This window comes from Arachis ipaensis, chromosome B4, assembly GCF_059453495.1.
Source record: "Arachis ipaensis isolate K30076 ecotype BB chromosome B4, ASM5945349v1, whole genome shotgun sequence".
Taxonomy (NCBI): domain Eukaryota; kingdom Viridiplantae; phylum Streptophyta; class Magnoliopsida; order Fabales; family Fabaceae; genus Arachis; species Arachis ipaensis.
Genome location: NC_142439.1, coordinates 10,497,583 through 10,517,895, shown reverse-complemented (window position 1 = coordinate 10,517,895; position 20,313 = coordinate 10,497,583). Strand labels below are relative to the sequence as shown.

Sequence of the window (20,313 nt, the reverse complement as noted above, 5' to 3'; positions counted from 1 at the left end):
ATCACTCAACAAACATATCAAGGCATTGAATGAAATTAAAGTGAATTAAATTTAGCAACTTTAAGGCCTAAAAAGTATGTTTTCACTTTTAAGCACAATTTAGGAAAAATTCACAAAATCATGCCATTGAATAAATATAAGAAAAGTTGATAAAATTCACTAAATTCAACACAAAATAATCCCGAAAAATGGGGTTTATCATATAGCAAGCGGCCAATCAATCTTTTAAAGGGTTTCAAGTCCTCAAGTGCTGTTCTAGAGGTCTTGGAGAGCTGTGAAGTGTAGTTCATAGGCGTAGAGATATGTTTGGAGTCTATTATTAACCCAAATTCTTTGATTAACTCAAGAGCATACTTGCGCTGATATAGTAAGATCCCTCTTTTGCTTCTTGCAACTTCCATACCTAAGAAATATTTGATGCTTCCCAGGTCTTTGATCTTGAATCTGTCATCTAGCACTTGCTTCATGTGCTGAATTTCACCTAGATCATTCCCTGCAAGCACTTAGTCATCAACATACACAAGAATAGATGAGAATTTGCCGCCAACTTTCTTACTAAATAGGGAATAATTGGATTTTGATTGTGTATAGCCATGAGCATGTAGAACACAACACAACTTGGAATTCCATTGACGGCTGGCCTGTTTCAAACCATAAAGGGATCGCTGCAATTTGCATACATGACCTGAGGGTGCTGTCAAACCAGGTGGTACCTTCATAAACACATCTTCAGGTAAGTCTCCGTGTAAGAATCCGGTATTAATGTCTAATTGTTGTACAAACCAATTATTCTTAGCAGCCAAAGCTAATAAAATCCTCAAGGTAGACATTTTGACAACTAGACTGAAGGTGTCAAAAAAATCAAATCCAGGAACTTGAGTATAACCCTTGGTGACTAAGCATGCTTTATGCCTCTTGATGGTACCGTCCGTCTTGTGTTTAATCTTGAACACCCACTTGCACCCGATTGCCTGCTTTCCCTTTGGAAGAGGGGTAAAAATCCAGGTCTTGTTATCTTCTAGGGCCTTTAGTTTTGCCTTAAGTGCATCCTTCTAACAATCATGTAAGACAGCTTGCTCATATGTTTGTGGTTCAGTGTTGGATGAGATGTTGCTGGATAATGCTTTATGTGACTCAGACAGGGAGTTGTAACAAACATACTTGGAGATAGGGTATTTTGTTTGAATAAGAGATGATTGGCAATCTGAGGTAGTTTTTTGTAAACATTGAAAGTCTGGTAGGTATTGTGGTTTGTGTCTAATTCTATTAGATCTTCTAAGAGGGGCGGGTATGGTAGTTTATCCTAATTCTAATGATGTATCCATGCTAGTAGATGGGTTGGAGGTTGTTGCTTCTGGTCTATATGCAGACGGTGAATTTGATGCATCTAAACTACATGTTGAATCATTAATGGATGCATTATCTATTCTACGTGGTGTATTAGTAGTGTTGCCATGATTATGAGTAGTAAGTGTGTTAGCCGAAGCCAAATTGAAAACCTGATTTGAGATTTCATTAATTTTCAGTAATTGATCCAAGTCATCAATACGTGGTGGAAAATTGTGTAATCTGGGAGAAACTATTGGATGAGTAGAAGATTTAGAATTAATGATATCATGGTGCATCTGAAAAGGAAAAATATCTTCATAGACCACAATATTTCTTGAAGTTAAAATTTGTTTTCAAGATAAGTCTAAAAGAGTAAAACCTTTGTGCCTATTTTGAAACCCAAGAAGACACACTTAGTTGCTCGTTTTTCAATTTTAGTCCTATGTACTGTGAGGGTTGAAGCAAAAGCCAAACAACCAAATACTATCAAGTGATCGATGGTTGGAATTTTATTATGAAAAACCTGGTATGGGCTGAGATTATTCAAAGATGAGCTAGGAACCCGATTTAAAATGTGTATAGAATGTGCAATTGCATATGTCCAATAGCATTTTGGCAAATTGGATTGAAAAAGTAGGGCCCTAGTCATATTTAGAATATCTCGATGCTTTCTCTCCACCATTTCATTTTGTTGAGAGGTTTCAACACAAATGGTTTGGTGTAGAATACTAGTTCTTGAATAAAAATTCGATATAGCAAATTCAGGTCTATTATCAGATCTAATGGATTTAATAGCAACATCAAACTGTGTTTTAATAAATTGAACAAAATTTTGTAAAAAAATAGATGCTTCTCCTTTATTTTTCAAGAAGTACAACTATGTAAATCGACTTTTATCCTCAACTATAGTAAAAAAATATCCATGGATGGATGTGGTGCACAAAGGTCCCCAAATATCTACATGAATCAAATAAAAAATTTTTTCAGTTTTGCCACTACTTAAACTGTAAGGAAGCCTCTTCTGCTTAGCAAAGTGTCAAAAATCACATAGGCCATTGCTAATTGGGGGGTTTCAAAAAACTGTACATACTCTTCATGGCAATTATTTTGTCTTGTGCAATATGTCCTAATCTATGGTGCCAATTGATTGAATTTGACTTGTGGAGATGTGAAATCTAGTGAGTTGTGTGCTTGTGTTAGACTCATGTTGACAATCTGTGATGCATGGGACTTTCTTTGCAAAATGTATAATCCATATTGTACCCTAGCAGTGCCAATCATCTTCAGAGTCTGCTGTCCCTGGATCTCACAAGTATCCTCGTTAAACAAAAATTGACAAGAAAGGGTTTTAGTGGATGCAGACACTGATATGATGTTGAAAGAAAATGCAGGAACATATAGGACATTATTGAGATAGAAATCATTAGAGAAGAAAATAGTTCCACTTATGGTAGTAACTGTTTGAGAACCGTTTGGCATTTTTACAAGAACAGGATTGATTTGATGATGAGACACAAAATTTGTTAATGAATATGATATGTGTGCAGTGGCACCCGTATCTAGAATCTAATCTTTGGGATTTAATTTGTGTTTAAAGATTGATAATATGTGGAATATACCTGGAGATGGTGCTTGAACAGTATTTGCCAAACTTTCACAATGAGAATATGCTACATGATTGTTGAGTAATGCAATTATTGCTTGTTGCTGTTCTATTGAGAACAAGTTGTCCACATTATTACCGCCTTCTTTAGAAATCGAAGGTGTGATGCTGTTATCAAAGTAAGACCCGTGATTAAATCGACGGTTTGGATAATATAAAATGATAATTTTTAACTGTCCGAAATAGGTTCGAAAATATAGAAATGATATTTTAAAAATAAAAAGGCGAATTTTGAATTCAATGAATTTTTTTAAGTGGGAAAATGTATCTTTTATGAAAAGTTTTTGTAAAAATGCGTATCGCCACTTAAACTGGCAGTACCGGCTCTAGTCTGATCGGAACCGCGTATTGAGAAAAATAAGATTTTAAAAATTGAATTTATTGTTTTAAAAGAACAAAAATAATTTATTATTGAAAATTGGACACTAATTTTAAAGGTTTTTGCCCAAAGTGGGTCAAACGAACCTAAAATACTAACGGGTTTGACCCAATCCCAACATATATAAGTGCCAATTAATGAGCATTCAGCTCATTTTACCCTAGAAATAAAGAAAGGGGTCGCTGAAGTGAAGAGATGAAGAGAGAATGAGATTTCACTATTCATCTCCTCCTTCAATTGGTCATATCTTGAGCTACGGAGCTCCGATTGACGAGTCGTTTGTGGCCACGCGTCGCTCTCGCCGAGCCCATCATTTCTAACGAAGATTTTCTGGTAAGAACTCACATCTCCTACTCCAATTTTCTGCCCTAAGTAATTTCGCATTTTTACGTTTGGTTTTTGAGTAAGTTTTGTGATTTTATTTGTTTAGGGATGATCTAGCATTGGAATATTGTTGGGTTTTGCCTCTAATGCCATTGGATAAGGTAAGGTCTCACTAAAACCCTGTGTTTAGTTATTTTTATGAACCCTATGTTTGATGTTGGTATGTGAAAATGTGATGTTAGATTGAGTTTTTTAAGATTTTTGGTAAAAATAGATTTTGGGCCAACTTTGGCAGATCATATCTTGAGCTTCAGCTTTTGAAAATTGATTGAATTTTGTATCAAATTAAAGATAATTTAAAGAGCTTTAAAATGGTATAGATTTCGTGGAAATCGGAATTTTGTAAAAAAAGATATGATCGTTGGAAGTTGGTGTAAAAAATCTGAATTCTGTAATATTGCAGAAAATTGTAAGTTCTGGTTTGTGTGCCCACACACACACCTGTGCCTACGCTACAAGCAGAACGAGTGTTGTGACTCATGCGTACATGCAAGGGGTGTGCGCACGCACACTCTGTGAAATCTGCAAGTTGTGTGTACGCACAACATCATGCGTATGCACAAGCTGAGAAGAGCCTTCTGTTGATTGCGTCCGCACGTATTCATACGTACGCACAAGTTAAGAAAACTCTACTGGTGCGTGCGTATGCACAACCCTATGTGTACGCACAAGCCCTGCTTTTCAAATAAAAATTTTGTTTTTAACCGTATTACCTTCCCGACAAGCTTGCAAACTTTCATAACACTTGTTTAAGATCTCTTAGCTTGATTTTAGGCTTTGAAACATAGAGAATACCATAAGTGAGTTTAACTAGATATTTTTCTGGTAATAAATTAGAAGACGGAGACTTAGATTTTTTATGTACGGGGTTTGGACTAGTTAGGTATTTGACGGTGTACTATATTGATAATGAACTTGTGATATTCAGGATGGATGATGAGTTTGAGACTTGGAATTGAATGATTATGGTTTATGAGATGAGTATGAACGGAAGTGTGCTATGCATAGTGGCCTCTAAGATGGACTATGTGATTATGATATGCATTGTTCTCCGTTGTAGGGGCTGTGACAGTCTCCCGCCTACTTTTGGATGTGAAGGTTGAAGCAGGGCTTCCCACTCACATTTCTCGCTAATGGAGAAGGTGGTAGGGCACTCATCCCTTGAAATTATTCCTCCTAAGTATGCGGTTTCTCTCTGGTTGCAAAGTGGTAGGTCACTATCCCATGGAATCATGCGACTTCCAAAGGAAGGTGGTAGGGCACTCTCCCTCGGAACGTTTCCCTTTGAATGGAGAAGGTGGCAGGGTACTCATCCCTTGGAATTATTCCTCCTGAGTATGCGCAACAGAGAGACTAATTCAGGAGTTGCCGACTGGATTTTATGTCAGGATCGGCACTATAACCGATAAGTGATATCACAGCCAATAGGACAGACATTCATCATATGTATCTCTTATGTGCTTGTTTACTTTGATTACTTGCAGTTTGCCTAAATGTATAATATGCCTACTTGCTTCTTGAATTACTTGCTATACATGAATATTACCTGTGTATTATTTGTTTGAATATACTTGTGATTGTCTGATGCTGAGGAGGTTAGGTAGGCGGTGGCAATGAGATCGCACGGAGGTTAGGTTGGCGAAGGCTGTGGGATACAGCGGTGTGACTAGTTTTAGTTAGAAATCCCCTAAGTTTAGATAACCATGTTTATAGTTTATGGTTTAAGTTATTTATTTTGTTAAGCTTGAATATTCTATATCGATGTGAAGTTCTATGATTGTCTTTGGGGTCCTGGAACCTTATATCTTATATAGTGGGCACTGTTACCATACTGAGAACCTCCGGTTCTCATACCATATATTGTTGTTTTTCAGATGTAGGTCGCAACCCACCTCGGTGAGTTTGCGGATGGTGATAGAGCAGAGGATCTTTTGTTATCTCTGTATTTTGATTATTTGTTGTAGTACTTTCTCTCACCATTTTATTTTAGATTTTATGGCCTTAGAAGCTTCATTTGAGAGATAAGTTGTATAAGCTGTTTTAAACTTCTAAAACTCTTTTGTATTTCAGTTTGACTAGCCGGCCTAAACTCCGCAGGCTGTGACTAATCCTCTTTTTGAATATCATACTTATATATATCCTGTTTAATTTAATTATTACCTTGTGTATCATGGAGCTATCTACAAGGTTTTATATATATTAAGTCTTGTTCTGTTCGTACTTACGTGTATAGTTATCGTGTGAGAACGCTTCGCATTTCGTAATTCTGTTTTATGCGACTTTGAGCTTTACTCCTTCGTCGGGCTTCTAGCTATATAAATTCTTGGATATATATTATATATTAAAAGCTTTAGGACTGTCGTGGCACTTTGTTATCCTTTGCTTTACGACTAGAGGTAAGGCTTAGGGTAATGGGGTGTTACAATTAACAAATTCATCAGTGATCATGTTGTTTATAGACTTTAGTAGTGCCCGAGCCTACATATGAGCTGGGAATCCAGGTTTGAAATAGCAAGTATCCACTAAGTGGCCTGATTTGCCACAATGAGAACACTTCTTGTGTGAACCACGTCCACCAAAATTGCTGATTCTTCCACGACCGCATCCTCTGCCTCTATTATGCTGAGATGAGCTAAATGAACCATTCGTTTCATTGCCCCAACTGAATTAACCAGGATTTTGGCCTCTCTTTGATCTGTTGAGTTGAGTTGTCGTTCCTGCTGAAGAAGCAATGAGAATGCGCCATTGAGGCTGGGGAGGGGATTCATAAGTATGATCTGAGAATGAACACCGCTGTATTGGTCGTTTAATCCGCACAAGAATCTAATAAGATGAGTTTGTTGTCTGTAGGTACGCCCAGTGGAACAAGTGTAAGAGTTCGAGCACTCACATTGTGGAATTGGTTGAAATTCCTCCAATTCTTCCCAAAATCCTTTGAGTTTGGTGAAGAATGATATAATTGATAACTCACCTTGCTTGAGTGAGAACATTTCTTCCTCTAATTCTGCGATGCGAAAGATATCCCCTTGATAGAATCGGTGCTTCAGGTCTGCCCATAGTTCTGCTACGACGTTGCACCAAAGAACACTTTGAAGGATCTCAGAGTAAGGTGAAGCGTGAATCCAAGAAATGACAAAGGTGTTGCAGCGATCCCATACATTGAAGAGTTCATCACCTGGTTCTAGTCTTGGTATGGTTCCATCAACGAAGCCTGTCTTGTTCTTGGATTTTAGCGATAGCCAGAATGAGCGTGACCAGGAGTGAAAATTTTGATTGGTTAATAGAACAGAGGTGAGAGCGATTCCAGGGTTTTCGCTCGGATGCAAGAAGAATGGGCTTATTGGATCTTGAAGGAAATTCAATAGAGGCCGTGGAGCGTGATTTTGGAGACTTTGGAATTGTGACATGAATTTCGCAAAGGTTTGGAAGTCCATGGTGGAAAGCAAATCATCCGTGGAATCTTCTGGACTCGTCATTCGTGAAAGCTGAATCCGTCAAAATTGGACGTGTTCTTCAGCAATACAGAACCCACGCTTCTTAACCGATGCTGGTGGATACCACTCGGTCCTCACCTTTGTAACACACGTTCACCGCACCATGTAAGACCCTCTATTGATGAGTGAGGATTTGAGTTTGGAGAGAGTGCTACCAGTGAGTTAGGAAGAGCAAAATGAGTTCTGTGTTAGAATGATGAATCACACTACTAACTACTTACTGCCAGGACTGTTTTAGTGTAATTAACTAACTACAAAACTGTTACTGCAAAACTATTGCTAATTATTAGTGACTATACTAGCCAACAATTATCTTGATCATCCTAATTATTATGTAAGTTTCAATAACAATAACAATACTATATATATATATATATATATATATATATATATATATATATATATAGTATTGTTATTGTTTGTTAGAAATCGTTAGTAAAATAAAATAAATTTAAAATTTTTTTGAATAATTATTGAATTAATTATTATTATAAATATATTATTTAGATATTTAATTAAAGATTAACCATTTTTTGTTGTGTATTGTTAGTTAAATATTTAATTAATATATTTTTTTAGGTTTAATTACTCTGTTTGTCCATATAGTTTCGTGAAATTTTCAATTAGGTTCCTATACTTTTTTTTCTTTTTAATTGGGTCCATGCACTAATTTTTTTTCAATTAAGTCCCTCTTAGAAGTAATTGACTTAATTTTATAGGGACCCAACTAAAAAAATTGGTATAGGGACCTAAATAAAAGAAAAAAAATGTAGGGACCCAATTAAAAAAAAAATTGGTGTAAGGACTCTATTAAAAGAAAAAAAAGTATAAGGACCTAATTGAAAATTTCGCAAAACTATAGGAACCAACAAAGTAATTAAATCATTTTTTTATTGTATTGTACTGGAAGTAAAAATTTTGAAATTGTTTAAATATAATAATTAATCATTTTTCATTCTTAGTTAGTGAAGTAATTAAGGTATATTATTATTATTGTGCGTGCGTGTAATAATAATATTGAGGTGTTTAATACTTTTAAAAATTATTCTGGTTATATAAATAGAAAATAATAAATAATTATTATTATAAAATAAATAGGTTTTAAACATTAAAAAATATAGTTTTAATGTATCTAATAATAATTTTAATAAATAAATATCAAACAGGTAATTATATGCTATATTTTAGCTAAATAAATAACTTTTAAATATTTGTCACAAAAGTTAAGGTTTATGCATAAATCATAGATTATAATTCAATATTTGTCATTATCCAAATATAAATATAAATAAATAATCAAATATTATTTACTAAATTAAAAAATATACATAAATAATTACTAAATATATATAAACAGATAATTATCCTATATTTTAACTAAATAAATAAGTTATTCAATGATATTTAATAAATTATATTCTACAAATCACATATGTTGGTCATGTACTGTAATCGATTTACAATATTAATCTATCATACAAATATTTAAACTACATATCTGTATTTATATATTGAAAAAATTCTGGTGCATGCATGGCCTCCAAATCCAACAATCGCATAGAAGTCGGCTCCTCAAACAGATGCTAGTTTGCTAGTGCATTTGCCACATCCACCACATCTACCTCCATAGTACCGCCAACTTGATCTTCGTCTACACCTAAATCAACGACCTCATAGTTACTTTCAAACTCCTCTCGTTATTACTGTTATAATCTTTCAATTCAATATCTCGGTCCGCTTCAGATTGCTCAAACTCAATATACAGTTCGATGAATGATATTTGGGACCGAATTTCAATATACATTGAAAATATTTTTTGCATGCTCACTTTATTGGTTACATATTTGGTTTGAAATTGAACGAACCCACCAAACACAAATATAGGGTATCTGTACAAAATACACGACATTCTCCTAGATATTTGAGAATCAATCTTCTCACAAATCAAACATTTTAGCTCTTCAAATAACCGTGTGAATAGAATAATAATATCTAATGAATTCTTACATATAAATTTCACTCCTTTAGATATTTGAAATAAAATCTGTCTATGATAATATATATACTTTTAACATAACTCTATCATCCATGATAATATACTCACATTGAACACTCTCAACTTTGGTATTATTTCTTTTAAAACAATGGAGAAAAAAATAAGAGAGGATGAATTTCAGAAGATCTAAAAATTGAAAGATGAAGAAGAAGTAAAAAGTTCGGCTAAACTAAGATATATATAACCAAAGAAATCGGACGGTCCAAACATCTTTTTATCATTTCAAATTTTTTAAAGAATTCAAATCGGACCATTCGATCAGCATTCTATCAAAATTAAAAGAAAGTTACATACATAAAATCGGTAGGTCCGATTTTCTTACGCAAAAAATCGAATATTTTTGCCCCACATAAATCAAACTATCTTATTTTTTGTCGTCAATTTAAAAAATACCGTCGTCATAACAATGTATAATCCTCCTAACGTCCATAACTCAGTGTAACATCCATCTAATTTTTATATGAAAAAATTAACCTTTATAATCGCATGGAATAATTTATATTATCAGAAAAACTTTAAAAAAATCCATAAAAATAAAGAATACAATGAATTTTCAAACATAAACAGAATATTTCACCAGATATATAAATCATGGCTTAAAATCCAAAAATACATATACACATATGTGTGTGAGTGATTTAGGTTTATATACTAATTTAAAAGAATAAAAGGGTTGTACATAGACTTTATTATGCATTAACAAATAAAAAAGATAAGTACAAACTCGATATATAGTCCCAATAATTTTCATCTCCAACTACTTTGATCTCCATCTATTAATCATGCATTCTTGAAGAAAATAAAAAAATTGTTTCCCTTATTGTATTAAGGGTAAAGTATTGTTTTTGTAGTTTTAAAGTTGTCCCTAACGTTTAAATCGTTCTATTTAAGTCCCTAACATTTTAAAATTGACTTAATATTGTACTGCCGTTAAAAATCTGTTAACATAATTGACGGCATGACAAAATTGAGATGATTTTAAAATGTTAGGAACTTAAATAGAACGAAAACAATGGAACAAAAACAATATATGAAATTAAATTTTAATTTTATCCTCTAATAATATCATTTTTTACGGTACATAGTTATTCAATTATTTTTTAATCACATCTAAGTAAATTACACATAATCACATTATTTTCATTCTAAATAAATTTATTTTTTATAATTTTACTCTTAGAGATTTTTACTCATAATGAAATGTTTGTAGAATAACTAGTACATAAACTAGCGAAAAAGAAAAAAATGATACATATACAATAAAGTATAAATTGTACCTTTTGTTTCTAAAATTTCGAAATTCTTTAGGTTGCATTTGTTTTTGAGAATAGGACAAGACAAGACATAAAGGATATAGACACAAAATTTTGTGTTCTTATATTCTGTTTGGTGATAAACTATAATAAATTATGAAAATTTAATTTATTCTCATTTTTGTTCATTCAAAAATTTGAGACGCAAAAATATAATAATAAAAAATATAATTACAAAAACTTAACAAGAATAGTGAAAGAAAAAATAAAAAAATAAGTTGTATCCTTTGTTAGTGTCTCTGTGTCATTCCTGTCAGGATGGACACAAAATACATTAATTCATTGTCTCTGAACACATTGTCTCTGTCCATGTCCCCTCTGTCAAACACAATTTTGTGTCTCTGTGTCCCTGTCCCAATGTCCTGTCTCTGTAAACAAACGCGACCTTAATGTTTAATTTAGTTAAATTTTATTTTTAATTTTATTCTTCAATAATATCAAATTTTTATGATAAATAATTATTCAATTATTTTTTAATTTTATTTTTAATCATATTATTTTTTCTAAGTGAATTTATTTTTTATTAAGAGCAAAATTAAAAAATAAATTAAATAATTATTTGTCGCAAAAAAAATTAAAATTATTGAAAAAAGATTAAAATTTATTAAAAAGTTAAAATAACTTTTCTTCAATAATTTCAATAATTTTAATTTTTAATAAATTTTACTCTTTTCTTTAATAATTTTAATTTTTTATGACAAATAATTACTTAATTTATTTTTTTATTTTGCTCTTAATAAAAAATAAATTCACTTAGAAAAAATAATGTAATTTAAAATAAAATTTAAAAAAATAATTAAATAATTATCTACCGTACAAATTTGATATTATTGAAGGATAAAATTAAAAATAAAGTCTAACTAAATTAGACATTAAAGAATTTCGATACATTAGAGATAAATGGTACAATTTATACTTTATGTATATGTATCATTTTTTTCTTTTCCGCAAGTTTATGTATTAGTCATTCTACAAACATCATGATGACTAAAAATCTTTAAGAATAAAATTATAAAAAAAAATAAATTTATTTAGAATGAAAGCAATGTAATTAAGTAATTTACTTGGATGTGATTAAAAAATAATTAAATAACTATGTACAGTAAAAATTGATATTATTAAAAGATAAAATTAAAATTTATTTCTATGTATCATTTTTGTTTCTAACGTTTTTGTCCTATTTAAGTCCCTAATGTTTCAAAATCGTCTCAATTTTGTCTCGCCGTCAATTCTGTTAACAGATTCCAAACGGCAGGACAACATTGAGCCAATTTTAAAACGTTAGGGACAATTTTAGGACTTACTACAAACGTTGAAGACAAAAATAATACTTTACTCTTGTGTTAAAATACCACATTAAGGGCCTGAGGTAGCATTTATTTGCAAGACAGAGGCTGAGAGACTGAGATTCAGAGATAGAGACCGAGAGACAGAGACAGAAATAAATATCAGTATTGTGTTTGGTGTAGAAGTATACAAAACTAAATTATGTATCTTGTTTGGTTTAAAATAAAAGTAGAGACTAAAAATCTTAAAATTACAAAAATGCCCTTAATTTTAAAATACAACCATAACCCCCAAATCCAGTTTGATTTTTCTCATAATGCAACCTTAACCCTCGACGATGCAGCTTTTTGATTAGGTATTTTATGACCCTTCGATACCTATAATTTCTAATTATTGTTTTTCGATTTTTAAATTTTTTTCTGGGGGCAAAATTTTCAGGTGTTGAAAGACGACGGATCTATGATATAGTAAACATCTTAGAGAATGTCGAGGTGAGGTTTCTTGTTATATTTATTTAGTTTAGTTATTTCTTGAAACAATCTTAATTTTTGTTTCAAAACCTTATATTAATGATAATAATTGGTTGAGATAAACGAATGGTAGAACTTTCTTTTCAAAGAATATGAGAGAAGAAAAAAGAATGGAAAAAAGATCGTAGTGGTGATGGTGATGCGGAATATGGCGCATCAGTCAAGTGAAATATCAAAGTTAGAATTTATGATAATAAGGATGAGCGAGGTGGATTTTTACAAATGAGAGAGAAGGGTCGAGAGAGTGTGAGGTGGGGAAACACAAGGGGAGGGACAAATACACAGGGTAAACACGGTAAAGATCCTTGGGTTTGGAACAAAGAAGAGTATCACCGATTAGAGCTTGATTCTTTCTCAATTTTCGTCGACAATTTGTCGGAGGATATATCAAAAAAGAACTTTTCAATTTGTTCAAATGGACAGGTAGAATCATCGACATATACCTGTCGCGTAAGAATAAAAATGGCCAGATATATCTATTCTCTTTTATACGATACACTACAAAGGGAGGGGCTTTGAAGGCTGTTGCAGAGATGAATGGCATGGTGTTGAGAAGGAAAAGATTGTTCGTTGGTGAAGCCAAATATAGAAGAGGAGCTGGGATACAAAATACGAAAGGTAAAGCAGTCGAGGTGGTGACCAGGCATAATGCTGGAGGAAGTCAATCACAAACAAAGAGCGGGGGAGTAGGTGAAGAAAGAGTGGCTAAGCAGCAATCAGGTAAACCAGTCAAAGATCAACGAAGTAATGGATGGAATAAGAGTTTAGAAGTACAGATAGCAAGTGAGAACGTCGTATGGATACAAAGAAGCATTGTCGGCAATACAAAATCGGCAATTGATCTTCAGTCACTGAAGCAAAAGATCCATAGGGACTATCCAGGGGTAACTCAGGTAAGGGAGTTGGGGCCATATAAAGCTATGATTACGTTCGACACGGTGATTAGGGCTGAAGAAGCTTACACCTTCAGAATGAATGAACTATTAAATTGTTTCATATGATCTGGAGATGGGATGAGACTGAGAAAAGTGAGTCCAGAAGAGTGTGGTTGGAGTGTTATGGAGTTCCTCTACACGCATGGTCGAAAAATACATTTTGCAGAATAGGAGAGTTATGGGGCGAAGTGGTGGAATGCGACAAGCTAACGGAAGCGTGCAACTCATTTAGTGTGGGTAAAGTCCTAATTGATACGTGTGTGTTCGATATGATCAACGAATGGATCCATGTTACAATAGGGGCAAGTGGATTCGACGTCATGGTAAGAGAAGTGGGCGGAGAGGTTTATAGGGAGGAATGTTTTGGACAAAGCATAGCGGAGGTAGGGGACTGGCATATGATAAACATAGAAAACACACAACAAGTAGGGCCTAGTGGAATATCGAATCCTGAAGTTGAACAGAGGGTGGTAGCCTGGGATCCGGCGGCGGTGGTGATGACGGAGGATAATAGGAACAAAGAACAAGATGAGGTTAGGATGGTAATTTCAAGCATAGATTTGAATGAATGGAATTTCAGAATTTCAAATTCGCTGGACAAAAAAGGCAGTTATACGAAATTAATGGACAGAGAAGATTCCCAGGGATCCTATGCAATAAATACGGTTGCTGATTCAGAGGAAACGGCCTCTTATATTTATGAAGAATGATTTGGTTGCAATCTTCATGTTGGGTCAAGGTGTGGAAGTGGGCTAGCAAAGGTAAGGTCTAACAAGCTAAAGATGCAATCCACATGCTGGGACGCGGACTGGGCCTGCTGCAATAGGCCTTCAGATGGATTCCCTAACCGGGTTGGCCCTAACCCGGCCTCCTCCATGACCCGGCAGGGACTAGCGACCCTGAATCAGGGCCTGTTGAACGCGGCGCTTCCAAAGGGGCAACGAGCTGATGAGGCGAGACATGATGGGGAGCAGGTTCATGCGTGCCTTGATGTGCAGGAGAGGGGGACGTCTGCCAAGACGAACCAGCAAGGAACGAAGCAAGTGACGCCGGCTGAGTTCGGTTGCTGGAACGAGGCAGGGGTTGGTTCACGAAGCAGAGGCGATGAAGGGTGTGGATGCGAGGATGGCGCACCGGAGGCGGTGGCTGGTGGGCTGGCGGAGGACTTGACAGCCGCAGTGGTTGGCGGGCTTGATGAACATAACAACGTAAACAGGCCCGCCGAGACGAACCGGCAAGCAAGGAAACAAGTGACTACGCCTGCTGAGTCCGATCACTGGAAATATGCATGGAATGGTGTGCGAGGTAGCGTTGTTGATGGGGATGGACGCGAAGAGGGTGCACCGGAGGCTGTGGCTGGTGGGCGCGCGGAGGACCTGACCGCCGGAGTGGATGGTGGGATTGACGAACAGGAACATGTGAACAGGACCTACTTAGCACCAGATGACTCGAAGAGGCTGCAAATTGCCGAAGCTTTGAGACAGACTAGTTCTGACTATATGACAAGGAGGTGCAACACGCGAGTGGAGGGCAGGAGGCAATTTCGAGACCGCGCTGGGTTAGAGGAGGGGGAGATTGCACCGGCTGGATTGGCTGATAGTGGCGAAGGTCAGGAGGCAGAAAGGGAGAATGGTGCTGAATATAGGCCAGTGAGGGGGGATCAAGTGGATGATGGCAAGGAAACAGACCACGGGGAACATAGGCCGAGTTGGGAAGAGGAGATAGCCGAGACAAAGAGGTTTGGAAACTAGCCGTGGAGTCAGAAGCTCAGTACAGTGATGAGGAGGATATCATGGCTATTTTGTAAGAGCAGAATGAAGCTATCGCTATGAAACGTCGGCAGGCTAAGCAAAAAGAAAAAGCTCGAAGAAGCCGGCCAAAAAATCGGAAACAGGTGTGTAATAATTTGGTTGCATGATTTTTAGTGCTTGGAATATACGGGGGTTGGGAGGTGATGCAAAAATTAGTATGCTAAAGTCTTTCAAAAACAAGTTTAGGTTGGATATGTTAGGTCTGATAGAAACAAAAAAAGAACTAGTAACTAAATTTGATGTGGTTCAAATCTGGGGAAGCAACGGAACATGTTGGGAGTCTGTAAGTTCTACTGGGATGTCTGGGGGATTGCTACTCATGTGGGATGAAGGGGCATTTAAACTATATAATTGCTATAAAGGGGATAGATGGATGTGCATTGAAGGAGTTGTGGTAAAAGAGAACTTTCACTGTGCTATTTGCTTAGTGTATGGACCACATGATAGAGCCGAGAAGATCGCCGTGTGGGAAGAATTGAGCTATATTGCAGGATTGTGTCAGGTACCGCTCTGTTTTATGGGGACTTTAATGAAATTTTGCACTTGGAAGAAAGGAAAGGAGCGACTACTTTACCAGCGTCTGCGACAGATTTCAGGACATGGGTGAATGATATGGAACTGGTTGATTTGGCTCTGAATGATCGAAAGTACACATGGTTTAGAGGGTAGTCATGCAGTCGTATTGATAGAAGTCTAGTCTCCGTGGAGTGGCTGGACATGTACCCGGAGACGCGCCTAAGGAGTGGCCCGAGAAGTTTATCAGATCATTGCCCGTTGGTTATGGAAGATAGCAGAAGATCTGATGGTCCAAGACCGTTCCATACATTGGACTCATGGTTCACGCATGTAGGATTCTTGAATATGGTAAAGGAAGAATGGAGGGAACTAGGTGATGTACAATTCCTACAGAAGATGAAAGCACTAACAGAACCTCTAAGTAGATGGCATAAGCAGCACTTTGAGAATATGGATGAAAGGATCACCAAGTTTGAGGAAGAAATAAGGAAGGTAGATGATATGGTGAGCAGTGGAAGGTATGACGCCACAGTAGAGGCAAGGAGGAGGGCACTAGTGAGTTGCTACGAAAAATGGTATATGAGGCAGGAGATGAACTGGAAGCAGATGTCAAGGTCTCGGCATGCTACTGAGATGGATCGGAACACAAGGTACTTCCATAATATTGCATCGGCGAGAAGACGGAATAACAGGATTGATTCGTTGGTGATTAATGGGAGGTTAGTGAGGATCAAGCAAGAATCAAGGTGGCTGTCCGGGAGTTCTACAAATGCCTATACCATCAGGAAGCATCCCCAAGGGTGAGCTTTAGGGACGGTTTAGTGAATCGGTTGGAGAGGGAGGAAGCAGAAACCTTAGAGGCGTCACCATCAGTAGAGGAAGTGAAGGAGGCAGTATGGGACTGTGAATCTTCTAAGGCTCCAGGGAATGACGGCTACAATATGAATTTTATTAAAAAGTGCTGGAACGAGATAGGAACGGAGTTCACTGTAGCTGTGATGGAGTTCTTTGAGACAGCACGACTACCAGCAGATGCCAATGTCACATGGGTAGCGTTGGCCCCGAAGTTCGTTGGTGCTAAGGAGATAAAAGATCTCAGACCTATCAGTATAGTGGGCTGTGTATATAAGGTTATCTCTAAATTGCTGACACGAAGGATGAGGAGGGTTATGCCAAGCTTAGTCGGAGAATCACAGAGTGCCTTTGTGAAGGGGAGAAAGATACACGATGGAGCGCTAATTGCATGTGAAACCGTGCAATGGTTGAAACAGAAGAAGAAGAAATCAGCGATCATCAAACTGGACTTCCAAAAAGCCTATGACAGAGTCAAATGGTGTTTTGTTGACACTATGCTGGAAAAGATGGGCTTTGGTAGGAAATGGAGGGCATGGGTTAGGGAGTGTGTTACTTCGGCCTCTATCTCTATTATGGTTAATGGTTCACCATCGAAACCGTTCAAAATGGAAAGGGGATTACATCAAGGCGACCCATTATCGCCGTTCTTGTTTGTTCTGGTGGTGGATGTACTCAACAGGATGATTGGGGAGGCAGTTAGAAATGGTCGGATATCTCCACTCTTAGTCGGTAGGGATAATATAGAGTTATCACACTTACAATTCGCAGATGACACTATATTATTCTGTCCACCGGAGGAGGAGACACTGAGGAACTATAAGAGGCTTTTGAGGTGCTTTGAAATGATGTCTGGGTTGAGCATTAACTTTGAGAAGTCTCACTTGATACCAGTTAATTGCAGCCAGGACTGGGTTAATCGGATGTGCCAGCTACTAGGTTGTCAAGAGGCAGCTCTACCGGTTCGATACCTTGGCATTAGTCTAGGAGCAAATCCGCGACTGGTTAGAACTTGGAAACCGGTTATAGAAAAGGTGGAAGAGAAGCTCAGCTTGTGGAAAGCAAAGATACTTAGTAAGGCTGGTAAGTTGGTGCTTATTAAGTCGATAATCAATAGCCTGCCTGTTTACTACCTGAGTCTGTACAAGATGCCCAATGCGGTTGCTCGAAGAATTATATCCTTGCAGAGGAGGTTCTTTTAGGGGAAGGATGATGGTCGACCTGGCATGGCCCTTGTGAAGTGGGAGTTGGTACAGGCACCGAAGAAGCTAGGAGGTTTGGGGGTGGGTGATGCGGTGGTCCGTAATTCGGCTCTACTGTTTAAATGGTGGTGGCAGTTCTCTAAGGAGGAATGTCCTTTATGGAAGAAGGTTGTGTGCTCATACAATAGCTTGAACCCAAATCACTTGTTGTCAACCCAGACATTACCAAAGAGGGGGGACCGTGGAAAGACATATGTCAAGTGCAAATAAGGGAGCAACATGTAAAGCAGAAGATGATTGATGGGCTGGCCATGGAAGTAGGTGATGGAAGATCCACCAGATTTTGGGAGGATACTTGGTTACAAACGGGAAAGCTTAAAGACTCCTTTCCGAGACTATTCTTGATTTCAAACCAAAGAAGATCGGTAATTGGGGATTGTGGGTTTTGGGATGGGATAGAGTGGGTGTGGCACTTACAGTGGAGAAGAGAATTGAGACAATGGGAGACTGATACACTGAACCAACTGCTTAATGTCTTGCAATCTGTTAGACTGATAGCGGACATACAAGACAGAGTGGTGTGGAAATTTGATAAGGAATGTGTTTATTCAACTAATTCATTTGTTCAAGTTTTGCAGGAAGAGACTTTGGATGAGGAGTTTCTGCAGTTCAAGTTCACCAAGGAGGTATGGAAAGGCCTAGTTCCGCCTCGGGTGGAGCTGTTTGCGTGGTTTACTTTGGTAGGCCGGGTCAACACAAAAGACAGACTGAGTAGACTGGGTCTCTTACAACAGAATGATGTGATGTGCGTGCTATGCAAGAAGGATGTTGAAAATATACAACATTTATTTATTACATGTGAGTTCTCTTGGCAGGTGTGGTGTGCTTGGATATCGGCGTTTGGACAGACATGGATTGTTCCTAGTACGTTGAAGGAGCATTTTGAAAGTTGGAGATCCGTGCCAATGAGAAAAGAGAGGCGCAAAAATTGGCTAATTGGGTTCTTTTCAGTTATATGGATTATCTGGTTACGCAGGAACGATGCCATATTTCAGAGTAAGACAACAGGGGTTGGTGACTGTGTAGAGCAATCATTCTCATGTGCTAAGGAATGGTATTGTAAATAACTCATGTTGTCGATGGCTATGTCGGAGATGACATAGGAGTTGTTTAGCTTGTTTGTTCTTGTAACTGGCTACAATGCTCCACTTTAGTGTTGAGCTCTTACTTTAAAAAAAAAATGATAATAATTGGTTCTTAGTTGTTTGTTTGTTTCGTTTAATGTTGGTTAACTTGTAGGTGCTTTTTAGAAAAGCTAAGAATCAGTATACTTGGAAAGAGTTTGCTGCTATTCCACCTTCAAGTATCTTGAGCTGATCAATATTTTATAAATTTATTTATGATAATTACTATATAAAAAAACAAAGAAGATGACTTGAGAACTATTCATCATAATTATGTTGTTATTATCACTTTTTTTCCAAGCATGTCAGCGGCGTGCTGATACTTCTCCTTCAACCGCTTATGCTTATTCTTGCAGTGTTTCGCAGTTAGGGTACACCCAGGGAGGAAGGCCTCCAACATCTTCAGAGCTAGTTTCTCAAATGTTCCGGGTTTAAATTGATCATAGTCAGCCCTCTGACCATCTACCACAAACTCCTCCATGAAACCAACGAAAGCATTAGCCTCTTCATCACTTTACATGCGTTTGTTGTCCATTTTCACCTAACAAAATTAACATAATTAACCATAAATAAATACAAGTGTAACTATTGTAATTAACATAACTAAATCCTAAACAACAAAAATAACATATATAACCAAAAAGTAACACAAAATTAAAAATAAATCACAAACCACAAACATTTTCACCCTAAAAGCAAAAATTAACATAAATAACCACAAGTAAACCACAAACCACAAATAAATTAACATGAACAAATACAAATATTTTTCAGTAAGCCACAGACAATTAGTTGCTATTACAAATAAAAAGTTACTATTACAATGTTTTCCTTCACAACAAGTCTTACAAATTAAAATGCAGCTATTATAACACGTCTTAATCGATTACAATGTTCATTACTCTGCTAAAAATTAAGCTATTACTATTTCATACGATTTATTCGCCACTCTTCATACATCTCAGTTGTTATGTTGGCACGCCAGTGTGTCCACTCATTCGTGTTTTCAGCCACATCAATCATTTCGTCATGTGCTTCATCTCCATCGGGCAAAAATTCCTCTAATATGCTACCTTGCTCCTCCGGATCCATATCCATACTCTTTCGAATAAAGTTTTGCAGCAAATAACAAGCAATAATTATTTGAGTTTGTGTCTTTAGAGGGTAAAAGCTAAGACTTCTTAAGATTGATCATCTCTTCTTCAGCAAACCAAAGCATCGCTCAATAATATTCCTGGCAGAAGAATGAACCCTATTAAAATATTCTTAGTAATTGCGAGGTACACGTGCTCCTTGGGCCCACTCTCTAACATGATATCGAGTACCTCTATATGGTGCTAGAAACCCCGGACCATTTGTGTAACCAGCATCAACTAAA

At 36.5% G+C, this 20,313-nt stretch overlaps 1 protein-coding gene and 1 long non-coding RNA gene across 2 annotated transcripts; both read left to right on the top strand.

The window, feature by feature from the left end:
• Nucleotides 1-253: 253 nt before the first annotated feature.
• LOC148566643 (uncharacterized) lies at nucleotides 254-6,011 on the top strand. The gene is made up of 3 exons (XR_015880695.1): nucleotides 254-3,704; nucleotides 3,802-3,856; nucleotides 4,684-6,011. It is a non-coding gene; the product is annotated as an uncharacterized LOC148566643 (long non-coding RNA).
• Nucleotides 6,012-18,044: 12,033 nt separating this feature from the next.
• On the top strand, nucleotides 18,045-19,370 carry LOC107636012 (uncharacterized). Its single transcript, XM_016339552.1, has 4 exons — nucleotides 18,045-18,437; nucleotides 18,627-18,865; nucleotides 19,051-19,114; nucleotides 19,245-19,370. The coding sequence occupies exons 1-4, from the start codon at nucleotides 18,045-18,047 to the stop codon at nucleotides 19,368-19,370; spliced, it is 822 nt and encodes a 273-aa protein (XP_016195038.1).
• The last annotated feature ends 943 nt before the right edge of the window (nucleotides 19,371-20,313 follow it).